Here is a 21,409-nt window from a genome sequence, read left to right as displayed (position 1 = left end):
TGAGGGTGAATCTATTTCCACGATGTTTGCCAGGCCTCCCTCCAGAGAAGGTTTGCTGTCTTCAGCAGGAACGCTGTGCAGTTGCTGGTGAAATATAACAGGCTCCCTCCCCTTTACCCTCTCAATTCTACAAGGTTTTGATCTTCTTGCGTATGGCGTGCACAGCCTAAAGTTGTAGATCAAGGGTAGACATCCAGGCTAGGACAGCATCAGTTGCTGGGTGGATGGCTTTGATGCCACCAGCGAAAAGCCCCAGTGAGCAGTCATTCACGCTGTGTGGGATGGTCTGGTCTGGATGTCCGCAGTCGCAAGCAGGACTCTCTGTCATCCCCCACTTATGCAGGTGATGGGCTGTTCTTGCATGGACGGTGCGGATTCTGTTCAGGGTTCGCCATTGCTTGCGATGGAGGTCAAATCCCGGTGGTTTCACTGTGGGATCTGTGATGACCTCTCCGTTGTTGGCGTTGGCATCTTTCCAGGCTCTGCACCACTCAGTCTTGGAGTCAAAGTCTTCCAGGGATTTGACTGAAGACCAGAAGGGTTTGCGGGACTTCAGGCGCATGTTGGGCAGATTGTTCAAGTCAGCATGGATGGGAAGGTCAGGGTTAGTCTCGATGGTGCACCCATCTTTCAACATCCTCTCCCTTCTGCGTATGCTGGGAGGGGCGATATGAGAGAGGACAGGGACCCACTGAAAAGGTGTTGACTTAAGCGTCCCTGTGATGACCCGCATTGCAGAGTTAAGGATAGTGTCAACTGGTTTGGTGTGGCAGCTATTAGCCCAAGCTGTTGAGCTAAACTCGGCTGTTGAGTAGACTAGGGCTAAGTTTGCGGTATGGAGGGTGTGTGTATTGGATCCCCAGCTGTTGCCTGCAAGTTTCCTGATGATGTTGACAAGGTTTTGATGGGAAACGTCGACTATCCCTCTGCCTCCACAGATGTTGCCTGACCCATTGACTTCCACCAACGGTTTGTGATTTGCTTCTTTATCTGTAGTTCTTTGGTTCTGCCACCTGTCTTCTTATTTCCCCTGTATGATTTAGTGTCATAGTTTATCTGATAATGGATGGGTGTGAGATTCCTGGATATTGTAAAAGATGTCTCGATTGCAAATTATGTTTAAGAATGGGGCGGCATGGTGGTGCAGTGGTAGAGTTGCTGCCTAACAGCGCCAGAGACCCAGGTTCGACCCTGACAATGAGTGGTGTCCGTACGGAGTTTGTACGTTCTCCGCGTGACCTGCGTGGGTATTGTCCGGGATTTCCACTCCAATTTCTTCCAAAGATTTTGTTTTGTGGGTTAATTGGCTTAGTATAATTGTAAAATTGTCCTCAGTATGTCGGATAGAGTTAGTGTGCGGGTATCGTTGGTCGTCGCGGACTCGGTGGGCCAAAGGGCGTGTCTCCACGTTGTATCTCTAAACTAAACTAAACAAGGTTATCATACATTTAAGAAGTGAACGTGTACTTCTGGGAGATAACATTTCAAAAATTGTACACACCATTGCCAACGTGCCTTCGTCATTGAGAGCTGGGTGGCAGAGTAGCATTGAAGAAAGAAATGCCAGTTTGAGGGTAGCGTGAAATGTCAGAGCTTCTGGCTCAAGACCTATCCCTGCTTGCCTGTGCCTTTCTTAGCTCAGCCATCATGGAGTGAGGTGATAAACACAAACTTTCCCAGAACCATTGCTGTGATGACAACCGTTTAGGAGATGTGGATAGTTGGTCCTTTCCCAGGGTGGACGTTCAAATATTAGAAGGCTGAGGCTTAAGGAGGGAATGCCAGGGATGTGCAAGGCTAGTTTGTGGGTGCCTGGAACGTTGTCAGTGGACATGGAAACAGACATCATAGTTACGTTGTAAAAGCATTTTGACATGAACAGGAGAGAAGAGAGGGATACAGGCCATGCACAGGCTGATAGCATGTTGCTTGTATTTCTGCCTCTTCACTGAATGCTTTGATTCTCAGCTTCTACAAATCTTTTGATCCCAGTTTGAAATGTTCTCTGCAGTGGACAATTCTGAAGACACGCAACCTTCTTGTAGCAATTTAGGGTAAGGTTTATTATTGTCACATGTGGGGCCCAATTGGTAACAATTTTGGTGAGCCCCAGGTTCCCAGCCAAGGTCTGTAGAATCATAGAAATACAAATAGAGTCTATTATAGACTTTATATCTCTATGGTAGAATGGAAAGTAATCTAAATGTGGGCTTAAAAAGTGCCTGCGATTTAATGGACCAAACAGATCTAAGCTACATTTTAATATAAAATTGCATACATGTAAGCCTACAAGTAACAAACAAAATGTGTAGATCACCTCTGAAAAGTACATAGTCACAATACCACTCGTTTTAGTGACTGTGAAAGGAAAAAAAGTAATTTAATTAACTAGATCCTGGCAAACTAATAACTATTGGCGAAAAACCAGTCCAGGCATTAAATTTTGGGCTTCAGCCCCATCCTACCCTTTGGGCTTCTACCCTATCCTAACTTAGTTGTGTGTGTGTGTGTTAGTTGTCTGTGCATGATGTGTATGTGTTAGTTGTCTGTGCGTTATCTGTGTGTGTGTGGGAGGAAAGGAGAGACAGAAGCGGAGGGAGGGAAGGAGAGAAGGGAAAAGAGAGAGAGGAAGGAGAGAAAGAAGGGAGGTAGGGGAGAGAGGGGAAGGAGGGAGAGAAGGGAGGGAGGGAAGAAGGGAGGGAAGGGAAGGAGAGAAGGGAGGGAGAGGGCCGGCGGCGGGAGCAGATGCCGGGCGAACGCGTGTGAGCTGAGGCCGAGGTTTGTAAACGTTGCTCCAAACCCCGGCCCGGCCCGGCCCTCACTGTATTGTTCAGCGACTGGAGGGGCGGGAGCGCTGCCCTGGGACCGTGAGGGAGCTGCCCCTCTCCTCCTCCTCCATTCCCCCTCACACCCCCTCTCCCCATCTACCCTTTTTTCCCCCTTCACCCCTCTACTCTCTCTCCACCCCTCTCTCCCCGCTCCACCCGGGGTAGATCTACCTGAGCCGAGAGTAGATTACTCCAAAGATCCTAGAGCGGAGCTTTGGATTACTCTAGCTCGGGGGCCCCCCTTAGGCTCGGGGCCCAATTGGGAGCAATCGGTCCAATCGGCTTAAGGCCGGCCCTGGTCACATGTACCATGGTACAGTGAAAAGCTTTGTTTTACATTCTATCCAAATGGACCAGATATACCATATATGCTGTAGATACGATCAGTTCAAGCTTAAGTACAATAAGCAGAGCAAAGAGGAAGATACAGAGTGCAGAATATAACTCTCAGCATTGTAGCGCATCAGTTCCACAGACAGAGTCCAATGTCCTCAATGGGTTCGAGGTGAATCGGACAGTGCCCTATCATATGGAAGGATTGTTCAGAAGACTGCCAACAGGGGAAGACTTTTCTGATTATGGGGATGGCATACTTCCACGCTTCTGTACCTTCAGCCAGATGGGAGCAGGGAGAAGAAGGAATGACCAGGGTGCAGCGTGTAAGAGTCACTGAAGACATGCTGAATTTCCTCCGTCTCCTCTGGTAGTTGAGGTACTGGTGGTGTTTCTCCTTGTCCAAGTGCTGAATGGCCATTCCCCATCTTAAAACCTTGCCCCCCTGGCTTTAGAGTCAAGAGACATGCAGTGACTCCCAAGACTATTTTTTTTTTTTAATTTCAAAATAGACTTTATTCAGGTAATAAATATATACAATACATGCATCGTGCAAAAATATTCATCCAACATTTTCGGAGGCTATACCAATTATTCGATACGGTCTACATACATTGTTCAAATTTCACAAATTGATCCCCCACCCTTGCCACTCATGTGGCTCACTGGCGTGGAATCCCAAAGACTAGGGCTCCATTTGCCAACACGACCTGGCGTGGGGGCAGACATGTGCAAGAGATGTCTTGATAAGATCAGAGTTCGCCTCTTTACACTCTTGGCTCAGCGTGGTATTTCACAGCAGCCCATAAGACAATGTACTGTGCCAGCATCAAAGACAAGATTGAAAGCAGCTTTTGTTATACGCAATACCTTCATCACCATGGCAACAACTGGATGCTTAGAATACCAATACTAGACTAATACAATTTAAATATATTTAGCAGACACTGATGTAAAAACATTATGCAAATGGATTCTTTATTGTCTTAAAGTAGAATACCAGCTATGCAGTGGTATGATCTTAATGAAAGATTAAGGTAATTGTTAATTAGATTAATTACTCTAATTTGTTGGTTTATATATTCTTTATATTTAGCAGAGTTGATCATGAAAGCTAATCTCCCTTGTTCTCTCTGACTTAATGGAACACACAAGTTAATATATCTCATCCTAGCTCCCAGTAAACGAGAAAGATTTGACAGTATTAGCCTTCTTGGGATATTATAAGCATTTTGGATCTTCCACAAATTGCAATTTTTGTAGCTCTTTGTGGTAAATATCAGAGTCCTAATCATAGTCATCCAGCATGAAAACTGTGTCTATGCAGACTATTCTATTCCTTGTCTGTCCAAGTCCCCTTCAAAGCTTATTCCTCTCGCCTTAAACCTAACCCTCCACCCCCTCCCCCTTGTTTCTGACACCTCTACCGTGGGACTGAGCACAAGTGTTCGGAGAAGAGATGACCGAGTCTACACATGGTCTTGCCAATGGTCTTGCTATAGAGGAGATGCACCAGGAAGGACTGTTGGGGTCCCTGGACGGACGTGAGTGGTACGTGCGTCAATGTTGAATCTTCAGGGATGGTCTAAGAGAGTCTTGGAATCCCTTTGTACCCAAATTGTGTCTGAAAGAGGAGAGGGGTAAGATAAGGTGTGAGGGAAAAGATTTATTAGGAACCTGAGGGGGATCTTTTTCACTCAGAGCATGGTGGGTATATGGAACAAGCTGCCAGAGGAGGTAGTTGAAGCAGGTACCAGAACAGCATTTAGAAAACCTTTGGACAGGTACGTGAGTAAGAAATATTTAGAGGGATGTGGGCCAAACACAGGCAAATGGGACCTTGGTTGGCATGGACGAGTTGGCCGAATGGCCTGTTTCCATACTGTGTGACTATAACCAATTTACCAAGGGTCAGTTTGCACCAAGTCTGTGGAGGTATTGGTTAAACTGCTGAATTTCAATGGCCTGATGTTAAAAACACATGTGGATCTCCAATTAATATAATATGCGCAACATATGGAAAAATGATTACCTGATCTATCCTATTCATGATTTTCCCACAGCCCTTGATAGCTAATAACAGTTATATATTATAGATACTGAGGACTGCAGATGTTGGAATCTTGAGCGAAACATAAAGTGCCAGAGTAACTCAGTGGGTCAGGCAGCATCTGTGGAGGCAAAGGAACAGATGATGTTACAGGTTGGGTCCCTTCTTCAGATATTTATGTATTTGTTTTAGAGATAATTTTAGAAACGTGGAAAAAGGCCCTTCGGCCCACCGAGTCCGTGCCAGGCAACGATTACCTGTACAATAGTTCTATCATACACACGAAGGACAATTTACGGAAGCCGTTTAACCTACAAACATACACATCTTTCGGATGTGGGAGTAAACTGGAACACCCACAGTCACAGGAAGAACGTACAAACTCTGTACAGACAGCACCTGTAGTCAGGATTGAACCCGGGTCTCAGGTGCTGTAAGGCAGCAACTCAACCACTGCACCACCATGCTGCTCCACTGTATCGTCACCTCATACAACAAGCTCACCAAACGAGGAATCAATCCGAAGAAGCTTCGCTACACTCCCTCTATCATGTAAAGCCTTCCATTTCAGGTCAATTCACATTTAAAATGAGCCCAGAGGAAGTAGCATTGATCTTCAGAAAGTAGCAAAGGAAGTGTATAAGTGCTCAGATATTTTCCATTGTTATTAGAAGATGAATTCTCAATCCAGTAACATTTCTTTCTAAGATTGCTTCTAATAGTATGGGATAAAGAAATGGAGATTCATAGCCACCAGCGCAGCAGCATTTAATCAGATCTCTCTCAGCGGATCGCTGGCTAAATCAAAGTTAACTTTGATATTCTATTCAAATGTCATTCCGCATCAGTTATCTCGGTATCTGTAAACTTTTGGTTTGTGTTTACAGATTTGAAAACCTCTCTACTATTTCAAGTTCCCTCTGCACAGTATTCAATTGCACTTCAATGACCTACTTAGATCTAAAGACAATCTCCGGAAATCTTTAAGCCTAGGATCCCAGTGCGACTCGTTCGTCTGGCTGATATGTCATTCATCTCACTCTCCTCCTCCCTCCCCCCTGCTGCCCGTAACCTGTGGCAACAGGGTTCATTTGCACCCAGTGTAGCTGAGGCTCCGGTGAGGGAAGATGAATGGCAGGATATGTTCCCACCACTGATGATGATGATGATAATATGCACGGTGATACTGCCATCACAACACGACCCAAGAGAAGGGAGCAAACAGACAGCTGGCAGAGCCGCTCCCAAAATTATTCTCTGCAGCATTCCATCCAAATGACACCAGGAAGTTAGTATAATCAGAACAAAAATAATCTACGGTTGGAAATCTGTTGGAAATCAAGATCAGAAGTATGCATCAAATCAACAGAAAGACCCTTCTCGGGAGATTATCGTTACTAAGTCTTCTCTCATTCTGTGCTTGCAAATATATTTTCTCTGCTCGGTATTTAATTCAATCCAATTATTCTTAAGCTTTGTCCGTTGATTGATTGTTTAGCAAACTGGAATGCATATTCATCACTGTATTTATAAGTCATTTGCATAAACATGACTGCCCACCTTTCTGGTAACAATGTTTGAAAATGGGTTACTTTCAATATTTGCAGTTGATGCTACCTGTGTGAGTGTATACAAAGGATGTGATCCATCGTCAGACTATTTGTGTGGGAAGGAACTGCAGGTGCTGGTTTACACCAAAGATAGACACAAAATGCTGGAGTAACTCAGCGAGTCAGGCAGCATCTCTGGAGAAAAGGAATCTCTAACCTTTCGGGTTGAGACTCTTCTTCAAACACTTATTCAAACTGAAGAAGGGTTTCGGCCCGAAACGTTGCCTATTTCCTTCGCTCCATAGATGCTGCTGCACCCGCTGAGTTTCTCCAGCTTTTTTGCGTACCTACTTATTCAAACTATTTGCTTTTGATTGAATTTGTTTTTCAACCATCTTGCTACCACCTCTAGCTTTTTTTGCTGAAAATTGGCACTTGTCCACAAAGCTACAAACTTTGTAGCTACATACCCTAATCCAGCCTTTCATTGCTGCCTGTGTTTTCTCGTGCATGCTCTAATGTGCTGCTGAGCCCCCTGTCTTCAGTATTTGAAGCCCTCCGTCTCTGCTATATTGTAGACTCCCTCTCTGAATTTCTCTCTTCTCCCTGAGCATGTACTTCATATGCTACTTCCTGATCATCACATGGGAAGTCCCATTGTTTCATACATTTCTAGTTTAAAACATTGGCTCCCAAATTTAAACCAAGAACATAGCTTTGAAGTACAAAATGTCCTTGGGAGCTTGCCTGGTTATTTGAAGTGGGAAAGTTTTATAAGACTCCCTTGAAATCTGGCCTTCATTGGGAGCTTGCCATTTCTGCTGCCTCCTTTCACACCACTCAACTCTTCCCCTCCCTGTGCTTCAACCACCTTCCTCCACTGCTCACACATTCCTCTTCCTTACTCTGCTTTCTCCTCTGTGTGTCAATTTCTTTCTGACCCTTTCCCTGTCATTCCTCCTCCATTGCACTTTTGTTCCTCTTATTTAAACAATACCTGGACAGTTACATGTATAGGAAAGGTTTAGATGGATATATGCCAAGTGCGGGCAAATGGGACCAACTTAGATGGGACATCCTGGTTGACATGGACTAGTTGGGCCGAAGGGCCTGGATCAGTGCTGTATGACTCTATGACTACTCTATTGGAACATTATCTCAGATTCGGATTCAGATTCAATTTTAATTGTCATTGTCAGTGTACAGTACAGAGACAACTAAATGCATTTAGCATCTACCTGGAAGAGCGACATAGCAAACGATTTGAATAAATAATAATAAGTGTCCGGGGGGGGGGTGGTGATTGGCAGTCACCGAGGTACGTTGTTGAGTAGAGTGACAGCGGCCGGAAAGAAGCTGTTCCTCGACCTGCTGGTTCGGCAACGGAGAGACCTGTAGCGCCTCCCGGATGGTAGGAGGGTAAACAGTTCATGGTTGGGGTGAGAGCAGTCCTTGGCGATGCTGAGCGCCCTCCGCAGACAGCGCTTGCTTTGGACAGACTCAATGGAGGGGAACGAGGAACCGGTGATGCGTTGGGCAATTTTCACCACCCTCTGCAATGCCTTCCGGTCGGAGACAGAGCAGTCGCCATACCATACTGTGATGCAGTTGGTAAGGATGCTCTCGATGGTGCAGCGGTAGAAGTTCACCAGGATCTGAGGAGACAGATGGACCTTCTTCAGTCTCCTCAGGAAGAAGAGACGCTGATGAGCCTTCTTGATCAGAGTAGAGGTATTGTGGGTCCAAGATAGGTCATCGGAGATGTTGACTCCCAGGAACCTGAAGCTAGAAACACGTTCCACCTCCATCCCGTTAATGTGGATGGGGGTGTGCGTGCCGCCTCTGGACTTCCTGAAGTCTACAATGAGCTCCTTGGTCTTCTTGGAATTAAGGGCCAGGTTGTTGTCAGCGCACCATGCTGCTAAGTGCTGGACCTCCTCCCTGTAGGCCAGCTCATCGTTGTTGCTGATGAGGCCAATCACCGTTGTATCATCTGCATACTTGATGACGGTGTTAGTACCATGTACAGGTGTGCAGTCATAGGTGAAGAGGGAGTAGAGGAGGGGGCTCAGCACACAGCCCTGTGGAACGCCGGTGTTCAGGGTGAGGGTTGTCTAACCTCACAGACTGGGGTCTGTTGGTTAGAAAGTCCAGTATCCAGTTGCAGAGGGAGGGGTCGATGCCCAGGTTACCGAGTTTGGTGATCAGTTTCTTCAGCTAAATTGAGAAAATGCAGCGGGTGAGGGAGTGAAAGCTGGAAGATTCTGGTGGAAAGGTCATGCTAAAGGGGCAAACTGTCTGGAATGTCGTTAATCATCTATTACTAAGTTGGGGGGGGGATTGCATCCTTTCTGGTGCCGTATGTTAGTTCATGCGCAAAAATAAGTTAATAGAATTCAGGAATGACAAAGTTAAGTGCCCATGTGAACAAAACTTAAGACCATTAAAAAAGATAAGAAGGGTTCGTAAAGCTCCATTCATTAGACAACTCCAATAAAAGATCAAGGGATAATGGCTACAATATCAAATATTCTTAATTGATGTTTGTTCTGGCTAATTAGTGTTCGCTGATCATACTCAGAAACCAGTCCCCTCCTGAGACTTATCCCCGGTGGTACTTTATTTCCCGCAAAATGCCCTGGGACATACTGGATTTGTGAAGGGTGCTTCAGAAACAACATTTACTCTGCCTTTTGATGTCCTCTGTATCTGTCAATTGCTGGAGGTCCGAATCATCTGAGCATGTTGAGTATTTAATAAACTAGCAAACTTTAAAATGTTGAATGACCTTAGAGCAGGATGCTGGTGATGTGTAGAAAGCTTGGTTAAAAAGGACTGGCCTGTGAAGGCAGAGATAGATTTTTGATTAGTGCGGATATCAGAGGTTATGGGGAGAAGGCAGGAGAATGGGTTTAGGAGGGAGAGATAGATCAGACATGATTGAATGGCGTAGACTTGATTGGCCGAATGGCCTAATTCTACTCCTATCGCTTATGACCTTATGACCTCCTCTTCCTACCCCTTCACTGTGACCCCACAGTCGAGCGCCATGCCATCATCTCCAGGACTATCTCTGATTTCATCACCCCTAGTGACCTGACCTCCACAGCTTCCAACCTCATTGTTCCACAGCCCTGCAGGGCCTTCTACCTCATCCCAAAAATCTAAAAGCAGAACTGCCCCGGTAGACTCAATGTTGCTGCCTGCTCATGCCCCACTGAGCTCACCTCCACATACATCGATTCTATCCTATCAGTCTGAGGAAAGGTCCCGACCCGAAACATCCCCCATCCTTTTTCTCCAGTGATGTTGCTTGACCTGCTTATCCACCAATACAAGACAAACTTGAATATACTCCTCCCCCTACAGCATCCAGCTGCATTTAACGAGTGTGTTTGATAAATGTTTGACATTGCATTCCAGCTGGTCGCCATTTAACTTGAACTTGGCCTTCACTCTAACCCCATTCTGCTTATCCTGCCATTCAGTATTGTGAATTTGCTTCCTCTCGGCCACAATACTGTCTGGAGTGCACATTGTTGAGGTTAGAATGTTGCCCAATGTAGTCATTCCAAAGAAAACCTTCATCTGTCCAACATCAAAGATCAACTCAATTTCTCTTTGCTCTAATGCCTTTGGGACAGGAATAGCTCCACCAAACATCCTGATATTGAATGAAAAGCCCATGCAGGCTCCAATTGATCAGAATTGGCTTCTGAGCACGTGTTCAGGTGTTATTTAGGGCACTTAACCATGGGATACTGACTGTCAAAGATTACTGTTAATTAAAAGTCATCAAACACACAGGCAGACAAATATAAAAATACTATTAAAACATTTAATCAGTCTTAAGAAGGAGCCAATAAAATCATGGAAGACCCCTTTCACCCCTGCAACGGACTGTTCCAGATGCTACGGTCAGGCAAACGCCTCTGTTGCCATGTTGTGAGAACGGAGAGGTTGAGAAGTCAAGTCAAGTTTATTTGTCACATACACATACGAGATGCGCAGTGAAATGAAAGTGGCAATGCTCGCGGACTTTTGTGCAAAAGACAAACAACCAAACAAACTATAAACACAATCATAACACACATATTCTTTTACATAATAAATAATGGAAGGAAAAACGTTCAGTAGAGTTAGTCCCTGGTGAGATAGGCGTTTACAGTCCGAATGGCCTCTGGCCAGTTTCTTCCCAGAGGCCATTCGGACTGTAAACTCCAATCTCACCAGGGACTAACTTTACTGAACGTGTTTCCTTCCGCCCACAATATTTAATATGTAAAAGAATATGTGTGATTGTGTTTATAGTTTGTTTGGTTGTTTGTTTGTTTGTCTTTTTTCACAAAGTCCGCGAGCATTGCCACATTTCATTTCACTGCACATCTCGTATGTGTATGTGAAGAATAAACTTGACTTGACTTGATCCCGACCCAAAACATCACCTATCCATTTTCTCCACATTTGGTGCTTGACCCTATTGTCTTTAATATTAAATGGATAAATGTTGGCAAATCTGAATTATCTTAGGTTTTTATCCAGAAAGTCAGGACCAATTGATTGCATAAAGATAATATACTGTATATATACCTTTAGGAACAAACACGGTAAGCCATTTTGTCACTACACTGCCATTCAGTTAGATCACGACTGCTCTCTCTTACCTCAGAGCCACTTCCCAGCCCTTCCTTAAATATCTAAAACTCTATTTTTCTTTGTCTTGAATCTGAGCAAAGTTTGAACCTCCTCAATTCTCTTCAGTTGAAAATTCAAAACATTCGCCACGTCAGGTGAAGAAATCTCTTCTGTTCCCAGTCCTGAATGTACAATCTCTTAATTTGACCTAAGGACCCCTCTAGAGAAGAAACATTAATAATATTCATGCACCTCCCCTCCCCAGCCCCACAATGTATCCGAAGACACAAGGAACTGCAGATACTGGTTTCTAAAAAAGGCAAAATCTGCTGCCGCAACCCAGTGGGTCAGGCAATATCTCTGGAGCACATGGATAGGTGACGTTTACCATTCCTCAGATTGATTCAATCACATATAACAAGATTTTTCTTTATTGATCCACATAAATCGTGCCCAGTTTTATTATTATTTTCCCATTTGCTTGACGTAATTTCCCTACTTATATAATCTCAAACTTCCTTGCTACAGATATCAGATTAACCCATCGACCATTCCTGTTTTAATCTGCCCCCTCCCTTAAATAGCAGGCTATACTGTTAGTAGTAATATCTAATCCTTCTAATCTATGGGAACTGCTTTGAAACCTTTAGATCTGGGAGGTGGCTACCAGTGCATCCACTGTCCTCGCCCTCAGCAGTGCATTTACCATCTCCGCACCCACCAGTGCATTCACTGTCACTGCAGCCACCAATACATTCACCTTCTCCACAGCCACCAGTGCATTTGTTGCCTCTACCAATGCATTCTGTCACCATATCCACCAGTGCATCCATTGTCTCCACAGCCACCAGTGCATCCACTGTCCAGAGCTATCAGTGCATTTGCCATCTCCACAGCCATCAATGCGTACACAGTCACCACACCCGCCAATGCCGTCTGTCTCCACAGTCACCAGCGCATTCATCTTCTCCGCAGCCACCAATGCATTAATTCATCCCCACACCCACTAGTGTGACCACTATCATAAGGAATAGGGGTAGAATTAGGCCATTCAGCCCATCAAGTTTACTCCGCCATTCAATCATGGCTGATCTATCTCTCCCTCCTAACCCCATTTTCCTGCCTTCTCCCCATAACCTCGCACACCTGTACAAATCAAGAATCTATCTATCTCTTCCTTAAAAATATCCATTGACTTGGCCTCCACAGCCTCCTGTGACAAATAATTCCACAGATTCACCACCCTCTGGCTAAAGAATTTAGTCACCACAGCCACCAGTGCATCCACCATCTACACTTTCAAAATCTTGGGATTTTGCCACGGGGAATTATCAGCTTTCAGTCCCATTAATTTCTGATGCTATTTTTTACTAATGCTAATTCTTTTCATCATTTAATCCACACCTGTTCAACCTTTCTGTCACCTTTTGATGAAGCCTGACAAAATATTTAATTTTTCCATATCCCCCCCCACCCCAATACAATTTCTCCTGCCTCAGAATACACATTAACTTTAGTTAATCCTTTCCTTTTCATATGTGCATATAAGCCTTTATAGCTGGTGTGTTTATTTTTTTCATGAGATCATTCTCGAATTTTTATTTCCTCTCCCTTATCGATGTTTTAGTTCCTCTTTTTGCTGAAATCTGAAATGTCCTGAATCCTCTGATGTGCTGCTCTTTGTGGCAACATTTTTAAGCCTTTCCTTTTGATCTTAAACTATCTTTCGCCAGCTGGAACAATTTCCCTGCTGAGTTTTTGTGTCCTGTATGTTCTAAGCTGTGTATTATTTTTTTAAATGTTAACCATTCTCGGTTACCGTCAGTCCATAGTTTCTGAATCTGCCCCACGTTTCAAATGAACTCATTAATTAAATCACTCTATGGATTCAGAGGGATATGGGCCAAATGCAGACAAAAGAGACTCGCCCAAAATGCCACCCTGGTTGGCGTGGACAAGTTGTGCCGAAGGCTGTTTCAATGCTGTACAGCTCCATGTGTCTCTGACTTACAATATGTATATAAAGCTCCATCATATTATCACCCTAAATCCCTCTTTTTATCCACACATTTATCTCCTCCCGCTTCGATTACTGCAACTCCCTTTACACTGGCATCAGCCAATCTTCCCTGTCCCACCTGCAACTGGTCCAAAACGCCGCAGCGAGACTCCTGACGGGCACCCGAAAAAGGGACCACATCACCCCGATTCTGGCCTCTCTCCACTGGCTCCCTGTGCGGTTCCGAATAAATTTCACGATCCTTCTTTATGTTTACAAAGCCCTTAACGGGCTTGCCCCCACCTACATCAAAAGTCTGCTTACCCACCACACCACCTCCAGGTCCCTCAGATTGGCCGACTTGGGGTTACTGAACATCCCGCGGTCTAGGCTTAACCTCAGGGGCGACCGCACCTTTGCGGTTGCAGCTCCTAGACTGTGGAACAGCATCCCTCTTCCCATAAGAACTGCCCCCTCCATCGACTCCTTTAAGTCAAGACTTAAAACTCATCTTTACTCTCAAGCCTTTCTTGACGTCCTCTGAGGGAGGGCTATATGTATGTATTTATGTATGTACTTAATCTATGAACCAATGTGGTATAACGTTAGTACCTCCACCAATGTAAATCACTTTGGCCAACGAGAGTTGTTTTTTAAATGTGCTATAGAAATAAAAGTGACTTGACTTTTTAGTAATTAATCCTTGCAAATTGCAGAGTGCTGGATGTAAGATTGCTTATTGCCTCATTGTTTCCTAAACATAAAGGTGTGAAGAAGGGTCCCGACCCAAAATGTTGCCTGTTTATTCTCTCTACGGAAGCTGCCTGACCCACTGAGTTCCTCCAGAACTTTGATGTTTGACACTGATCTATAAAACTCAAATTTGTTTCCCATACTGCAACCACTAATTTCATGATTAAGGAGAGCATTCCAATTTGCAATCTGGCACAGGTACTAATCCAACAATAATTACCTTTGTAGTTCTGCATTTTAATTTGCGCTTATCTACACATACTCCTTCAATTGAACCTCGGTCCTTGGTTCAGTCTATGTTGTGGCTACCCACGAAAACCACAACAACTGGATCTTTCTTCTTCCATTCCAAGTTCCTCTGCAGTCCCCCATGGAATATCCTTAACCCCAGCCACATGGTAGGCATCATGAGGCTTTGGAAGGTAGACACAAAATGCTGGAGTAACTCAGCGGGTGAGACATCATCTCTGGAGAGATGGAATGGGTGATGTTTATTTTACCTCGTAGAAATCTCCTTTAGGTCTTGGACTTGCACCCAGTGTCTACCTTGTACCTGATCATAGTCAAACAGTGTGGAAACAGGCCTTTCGGCCCAACTTGCCCACTGCTATATTTCTTCTCACCACTACATTGCTTTTCAGTTCCTCAACACGTTGCCTGTATGTACACGGTGCTATTACCAGCTTGCTCATCCACCCTGCAATCTTCACCCTTGTCACACAGTACACAAGACCCTCATCATATCTGTTAGCGAGTGTAACAAATAAAAGCCTTGTCCCACAGTACGGGTTCATTCCAAGAGCTCTTCTGAGTTTTAAAAAAATCAAATTCGTGGTAAGCACAGAGAATGAACGGAACGGGTACGTCGGAGCTCGGGGACGTCTCTTTGCGGCTCGTAACGCTAACGGCAGGTACTCGGGAAGACTCACTAATGGCAGGTAAGCACGGGAAGACTCGTACAGATTTTTCAGCCATGAGTACCGACGAGTGGCCATTACCATAAATCTCCGCGTTCGAATCAGGGCAAACTCGGGAGAGCTCTTGGAATGAACTCGTGCCGTGGGACAGGGCTTTAAGAATCCTCTAAAGCTACCTTCTGGATCATGTCTCACTCATAGTTATATTCCCTTGTCTCTCTCTTATCTGGCTGATTCTACAGTATGTTGTGGAATGGACGTGATGGCCACTATTGAACAAGTGTCCAGGCTTCAGCTCATCACTTGTGAGCAGAGGTTTCCTGAGTGGCAGTCACTTACTGTAGCTGTGGTTGTCATGAATGACCATGGTCTTCACCAGCTCTCATGAGCAATGCCTGCAACTGATCACCTGCCCTTATTTGTTTCACTATGTAGCTTTGCTATCTTCCTTGCTCACCAAAATCCACTCTCCATAGATGCCACAATGCATTGTTCTGTACTTAGCAGAACCCACAGGCCAGTATTCACAGGTCCCTCGAGTACAGCCAGCTGGCTTGGGTGAAGCAATTCCTCCTGGTTACCTAATTAACTAGCAGGTTACATGCGAGGTACACTACTCTACCACTGCTTCTTCCATGGCCTGAGAGAATGGGATAGATTTTACGGGACAATTGCAGCAATTCTCTAGCATTTACTTTGAGGAATCTGATCAAGTAACACTGCTCAGTGTTGAGAAGGGCTGCAAGGCATTACACTATTCATGCAGTTAGATGATCATTGGATCATTTCTTTCTTTTAAAATAATTTTGAAAGGCAAGCCTTGGGGGTTTTGACAGCTCTAACAACCAGCTAAACCAGAGGGTACGTCAAACAGTTCTGGAACCCTTTGCCCAGCTCACCATGGTAAGATTTGTGCAAAGAAGGCTCAGTCAAGGTGCACGCTCTTCACTTAAGTGGTAGCACAGGCTAAGTGGCAGCTTCTTCCAGAGATCAGGGATGAGTCTATCAAGCTCGCTGCTGTCTGCAAAATCCAGGTGTTTAAAGTGTATTGTGGAAACTATTAACTCATTTATTCATCACCTCTATATCTCTTTATTTATTTGGGATTTTTCCTGAGCAATTTCAAGATTGTAATATTTCCACGTTATTGGCTGTGAAACATTTCAGGAAACTTTTGCGAAGTCCTGAGACCATGAGGAATGTAACCAAAATGACATTTGTTTTCGTACCCGTTTTTTTAGGTTATTTAATTCAGTCCAATCTCCAGAGATTGTAAGGACTGACAGTCAACAAGTGGTGAATGGACAATATGATAATACAGGACTTTGCGGTTCCATGCAGACCGTCCCAAATGCTGGGAGTTATTTTTTGCTTCCTTCCCAACTCACTGCCCATGACAAAAATAAAATCCCTGCACTTTCTGTGCATGCTTCCAAGAATACCAGCTTCTGCCGTGAAATGTGAACATTTTTCAGAAAGCTAGATTGGCAAGCTACTTTGATCTCTTGTCAAACAAATGGTGCGGGTGATGGAAATCCATCCCATTTAAATTCTGGGCAAGCAACTTTCCTCTGCATCTGGCACGATTGCTCCAGATTCAAGTTACACCTGATCAAACCTTGTCAAATTGCATTGGCACCTGAGAAGAGAAAAAGTGCACTGAAATACTAATCCTTGGCTCCAAGTATGTCATTACTGTGCAAAGCAGCTGGCTGTGTCTCATGTAAGGAGTGATTAAGGTACAGTGTAGTGTACAGTGGCGGAGTATGGCTTTGAATGAAAGTTAGGGGATTCCCACAGACAGCAAGCAACAGTTGCCATCAGCTGCTCTCTCCCTGCACCACCTGAAACCTGGAAACGGATTCCCTGTTATTACCTTTGAAGGCAAATGGTACATAGTGAGAGAGACCAGAATTAAAAGGAAAAATAAATTATTTTTCTTAATCCCTACTTCCCACCAAAAATATTGTTAAAGTACATGTCAATGTTTCTTAATTCTTCACTTACCCCATTATATTTAATCAGCCAGCTTTTGCAATCAGTCATGCAGCTCTGACGCAGGCCCTTCGGCCCATTGTGTCCATGTTGGCCATCAATGACTTCAGTACTCGACCTGAAGTCTTATACGGCGGCATTTCAAGTGCTCGTCTAACTAATATTAAAATATTGTGAGAAAATTTGCATTAACTATGTACCTTTAATGAGGTGTATTTAAGATTCCAACCACCCTCTGCGTAAAAAATATTATTCCTCAAGTTGCATCTAATTTCCCAACCCTTAAACCCATGGCCTGTACAGGTGACAGGTGGCCCTGACAAGAGAAATGTTTCATGCCGTCTATGCCCTTCAGTTCACATTTCCCTTCAGACTTCACTCCAGTGTAACCACCAGATCCAGTCTACGAGAGTTGGCCAGGCTTAAAGTGATACAGCACAGAAACAGTCCCTTTAGCCCACCTTGTCCATGGCAATTAAAATGCCCATCTACATTAATCCCACCAGTCTGTGTTTGGCCCATATCCCTCTCAACCTTTCCTAACTATGTACCTGTCCAAATGACTTCCTCTTATTTCTCCACATTCTTCTGAAATCAATAAGCAGAAAAACAAGGTACTGGAGAATAATGTATTCATAGTTCAATGTAATAGGGAGTGCTAATGGTTTCTATAACTGGATGGAGGGAAGAGAAAGCAATGTGCTCTGTAAACTGCTTGACAAATCCTACCTATTTCTACTAACATCTACACATTTTACAGCATGATATCATGAAATAAATCCCGACTGCTGTTCCTAAAAATACCTAATTTTCCAAATGAACTGAATGCCTAAGTATATTTGGATACACATGGTCAGAAGTGCAAAATAACCAGTCTGAAGAAGGGTCTCGATCCGAAATGTCATGTATGTATCCATGTTCTCCAGGGATGCTGCCTGACCCGCTGAGTTACTCCAGCATTTGCGTCTTCCCAAAATAAGTGAAGCCTATATTCAAAGGGCCCTTTACCAAGTTTTTAAGCTACTTATTACTTATATCTAATTAAATACCCATGTTGTAAGATGGAGGACTTGTAACAACGGGAAGGCACATAGTAATAGAGTAACTCAGCAGGTCAGGCAGCTTCTCTGGGGAAAATGCTTCAGTGAGGTTTAGGGTCGAGACCCTTCTGTAAACACAATGGGGGTGGGGCGTTTGCAAACATGGATTTTCCTTTGTTTTTTTAAAATGTGTGCATGCTATATCAAAAACTGGAGCATACTTCCAGTAAAATGCAACATCCTTCCGGCAGAGCTTGATATGATGTCTCTCCAAGTTGTATTCCTGCGCAATCATCTGGTTAGCACTCGCAAAAAACACGTGCTTCCACAAACAATAGCAAAGAAACTGTGGCAAATGCATTATTATTGTTGCTGAATTTAAGGCATTGGTTTCACGGCCCTCATGAAATGTACATCACCTTGATTCAAACTAGTGTCAGCATTGTGATGCCATGCAGGTAGAGTCCTTTGAAACTGTGTTTTCATTGTCACATTTCTTCAGTTTTCAACCCCTGTTATTTCAAAATACTGACATCTGTGCAGTATTCAATTTTTGAAAAGAACTTTTGCTTGTGTGTATTTTTTTTGCCTTGGTTGTCTTTGCAACCAGCAGTTCATGGAGTGGTTTTGACATTGATGACAGGCACTGCATTCTTGCAATATCTGTGCATACATTCTCACCGATCTTTCATTGTCTCCCAAAGGAAATCCTTCTATTCCTTTAATATAATTCACAGCAGTTGCTGATTTGCATCTATGTGGCATGGATCTCTCTTAAACTAACCTGCTTCACTCAGAGGGAATCTACTTAGAGCATCGATTGCAATCTTAAATATTCACGCAACGCTTGAAGTTTATACTGCCAAACACACTTTTTAATCACCATTACTCTATTCCCTGTCTCACACAATGGATAGGAAAGGTTTAGAATATAGGTCAAAAGTGGTTAAATGGGACGATCATAAATGGGCATTTAGTTGCCGTGGGTGTCGGGCCGAAGATCCAATGTCCGTGCAAGACACTCCATGCATTACGATGATCTATTTCTAACATTTCCCGAATACAATGCTTGAGAGGATGCTGGAACTAAATTCAAAGGTTATTTTCGAGTCAGAACCAAGAGAGTTTAATTGTCATATGTACGAAAACAGAAGAATGAAATTCTTACTTGCATCAGCATGATAGGTCTGTAAACACAGCACTTGTAGATAAGTAACATAATAATGAAACAAGCCAAAAAATCAATAAATTAAACAAAATGGGTGTACCACAAAATAAATGCCCAAAGTCCCTAGTGCAACCAAGACAGTTCATAGTTTGAAGTTTAGTTGGTTAAAGTTTGCACGTAAGAGAAATGGAATTAGTTGGATAGTATTTCCAATGAGTGGATACTCCAGAATGGGTGCAATGGTCTCCCTTCCCGACTGAATGGGTGCAATGGGAGCTCCCTTCCCTACACGCTGTGTTTCCCACCTTGCACTGTGGCGCAGGTGAGTTCTGCAAAACGGGGTTCTCCTCAGAATAAAGATCGGACAGACACTCAGCCAATACTGCCACTGCAACCATACAGAAACCTAAGAGCTCTCCCTCTTAGTTGAGTAGTGTGTGCTGGTCAAGGAGAAAGGGAAAAATATATGTATTTTTAAGAATATTTTTAAATTTGTTTTTTTTTGTTTTGATAATGAAGCATATAATGATAAAACAGTCTTTATTTTGCATAAGCATTTCGAAATATTTTGAATTATTAGTTTGGTGCTTAAATCCTAAAAAAATGCTAGCAGTAATTATATTTAATGGCCTTACTGCAAAAAGGTGGAGTACAGTTTTGCTAATGGCCACATTTACAATAAGTGCACAAGCCCTTTGAAGTTCCAAGAGCACAGTGCATCTCTGCTGTGTGTTAGAGAATGTTCTTGCTTCTTCCCTAGGGTGGAATTGGCTTTTGCAGCTTCTTTCACATTTTTCTTTTTCAGTTCCTTCCTCCTCCCCTCCTCTCACTGTTCCCAGACGCTTCTTAAAACATCATCTGGCACTCTGAGCACAGTGTCATATTGTACCTTCACAGTCTTCATCAGAGCATGTGTTTCTGTTTTTATTAAGGTGAAGTCATTCTGATAAACTTTATGCTGTCATTTTTCATCCAGAAAGCCCTTTATGTTTTCTAATAATTGGCAACAGAGGTAGATTTTATCCTTTCAAGTGATGACTAGTTGGCTGGAGATCAAAGCGAGGCCCTGTGCTTTTGGCTGCCATGAAGGGGCGTTGGAACTGGCATCGAGCCCAGATCCTAAGTGACAGGCATACCGATTAGGTGCCAAGCAACCTAGGTCAACAGCGAGTGTCTGTGCACGTTCTTCCTCTTTGCCTATCTCATGTTACATTTCTCCTTTTGTTTTTACAGGCCAGCAGCAGGTTGAAGCAGATTGAGAAAGAATACAGCCAGAGGCTTTCAAAATCTTCACAGGTACAGCACAGAAATTCAGAAACCACAGCAAACACGACAAGTTTGTGAAGTGTTAGCAAACCCCTTTACCAAATAATCTTTTCTTACGAACCACTTTCTCATTTTCAAAGTGTCTGCAGACAGTGTCTGCATGTTGTCGCCCGTAATACTCAAATCAATCTTTTATAACTTTCATTTTTGTGCCACTGCAATAAATAGTTAGGGGTTTTTTTTTTTTGCATTTATAATTCTTGCGTTTTAAACCTTAGAAGACACAGTTATATCTATTAGAGGGTGAGACAAAGCTAATTTGAAAGTCATGCTTGGAGCTGACAAACCATTCTCGTTAGGACGGTTTATATTGTTGATGTACAGTAGATCTAATCAGCAGAGATGACAATAATGGATAAACCAGCTGCTATCTGCCTTTATGAGTCTACCTTCAAAACAAAAAGCAGCTGGTTTAATCAAAATTTAAAGAAATTGAATGGTATTTCCCTAACACCCTGGAAAAAATTCAGCAGCGGCTTAATAAGATTTGGTGAGAGCTGATTTCTGACAGTTTCAGTTGAAGAATAAAGGATCCTGTATTTTAAATGGCCAGAATGTCTGACAAAAGAGGGAATACCGAGAGGATTTTCTATAATTGCAAAACAGTGTCCTAATGAGATTAAGTGGGTGTATGGGCTTTGTTCATTAAATTATTAGCATATTGCAACATTCCCCTCACTTAAGCAGCTTTAACCCTTTCCATTCCAAAACAGAATATGGATTTAAATTGTCATCTTGTTTGATCCTGTTTTTTATAAGATTCCTCTCATAAAAAAGAATTCTAACTAGATCTACTTCATAGGGAAGATACAATG

General features: G+C 43.4%; 1 protein-coding gene across 3 annotated transcripts in view; it reads left to right on the top strand.

Moving 5' to 3' along the window:
* The window catches only part of cep112 (centrosomal protein 112), a 286,047-nt gene that overhangs the window by 196,415 nt on the left and 68,223 nt on the right, over positions 1-21,409 (top strand). For all 3 annotated transcript variants that reach the window (XM_055653750.1, XM_055653748.1, XM_055653749.1), the window contains one exon: positions 20,502-20,564. In XM_055653750.1, the coding sequence (XP_055509725.1) occupies positions 20,502-20,564 (63 nt within the window). The remainder of the gene's footprint in view (positions 1-20,501; positions 20,565-21,409) is intronic.

Source organism: Leucoraja erinacea, chromosome 23, assembly GCF_028641065.1.
Source record: "Leucoraja erinacea ecotype New England chromosome 23, Leri_hhj_1, whole genome shotgun sequence".
In the NCBI taxonomy this organism is placed as follows: Eukaryota; Metazoa; Chordata; class Chondrichthyes; order Rajiformes; family Rajidae; genus Leucoraja; species Leucoraja erinaceus.
This window is presented reverse-complemented; position numbering and strand designations above follow the sequence as displayed.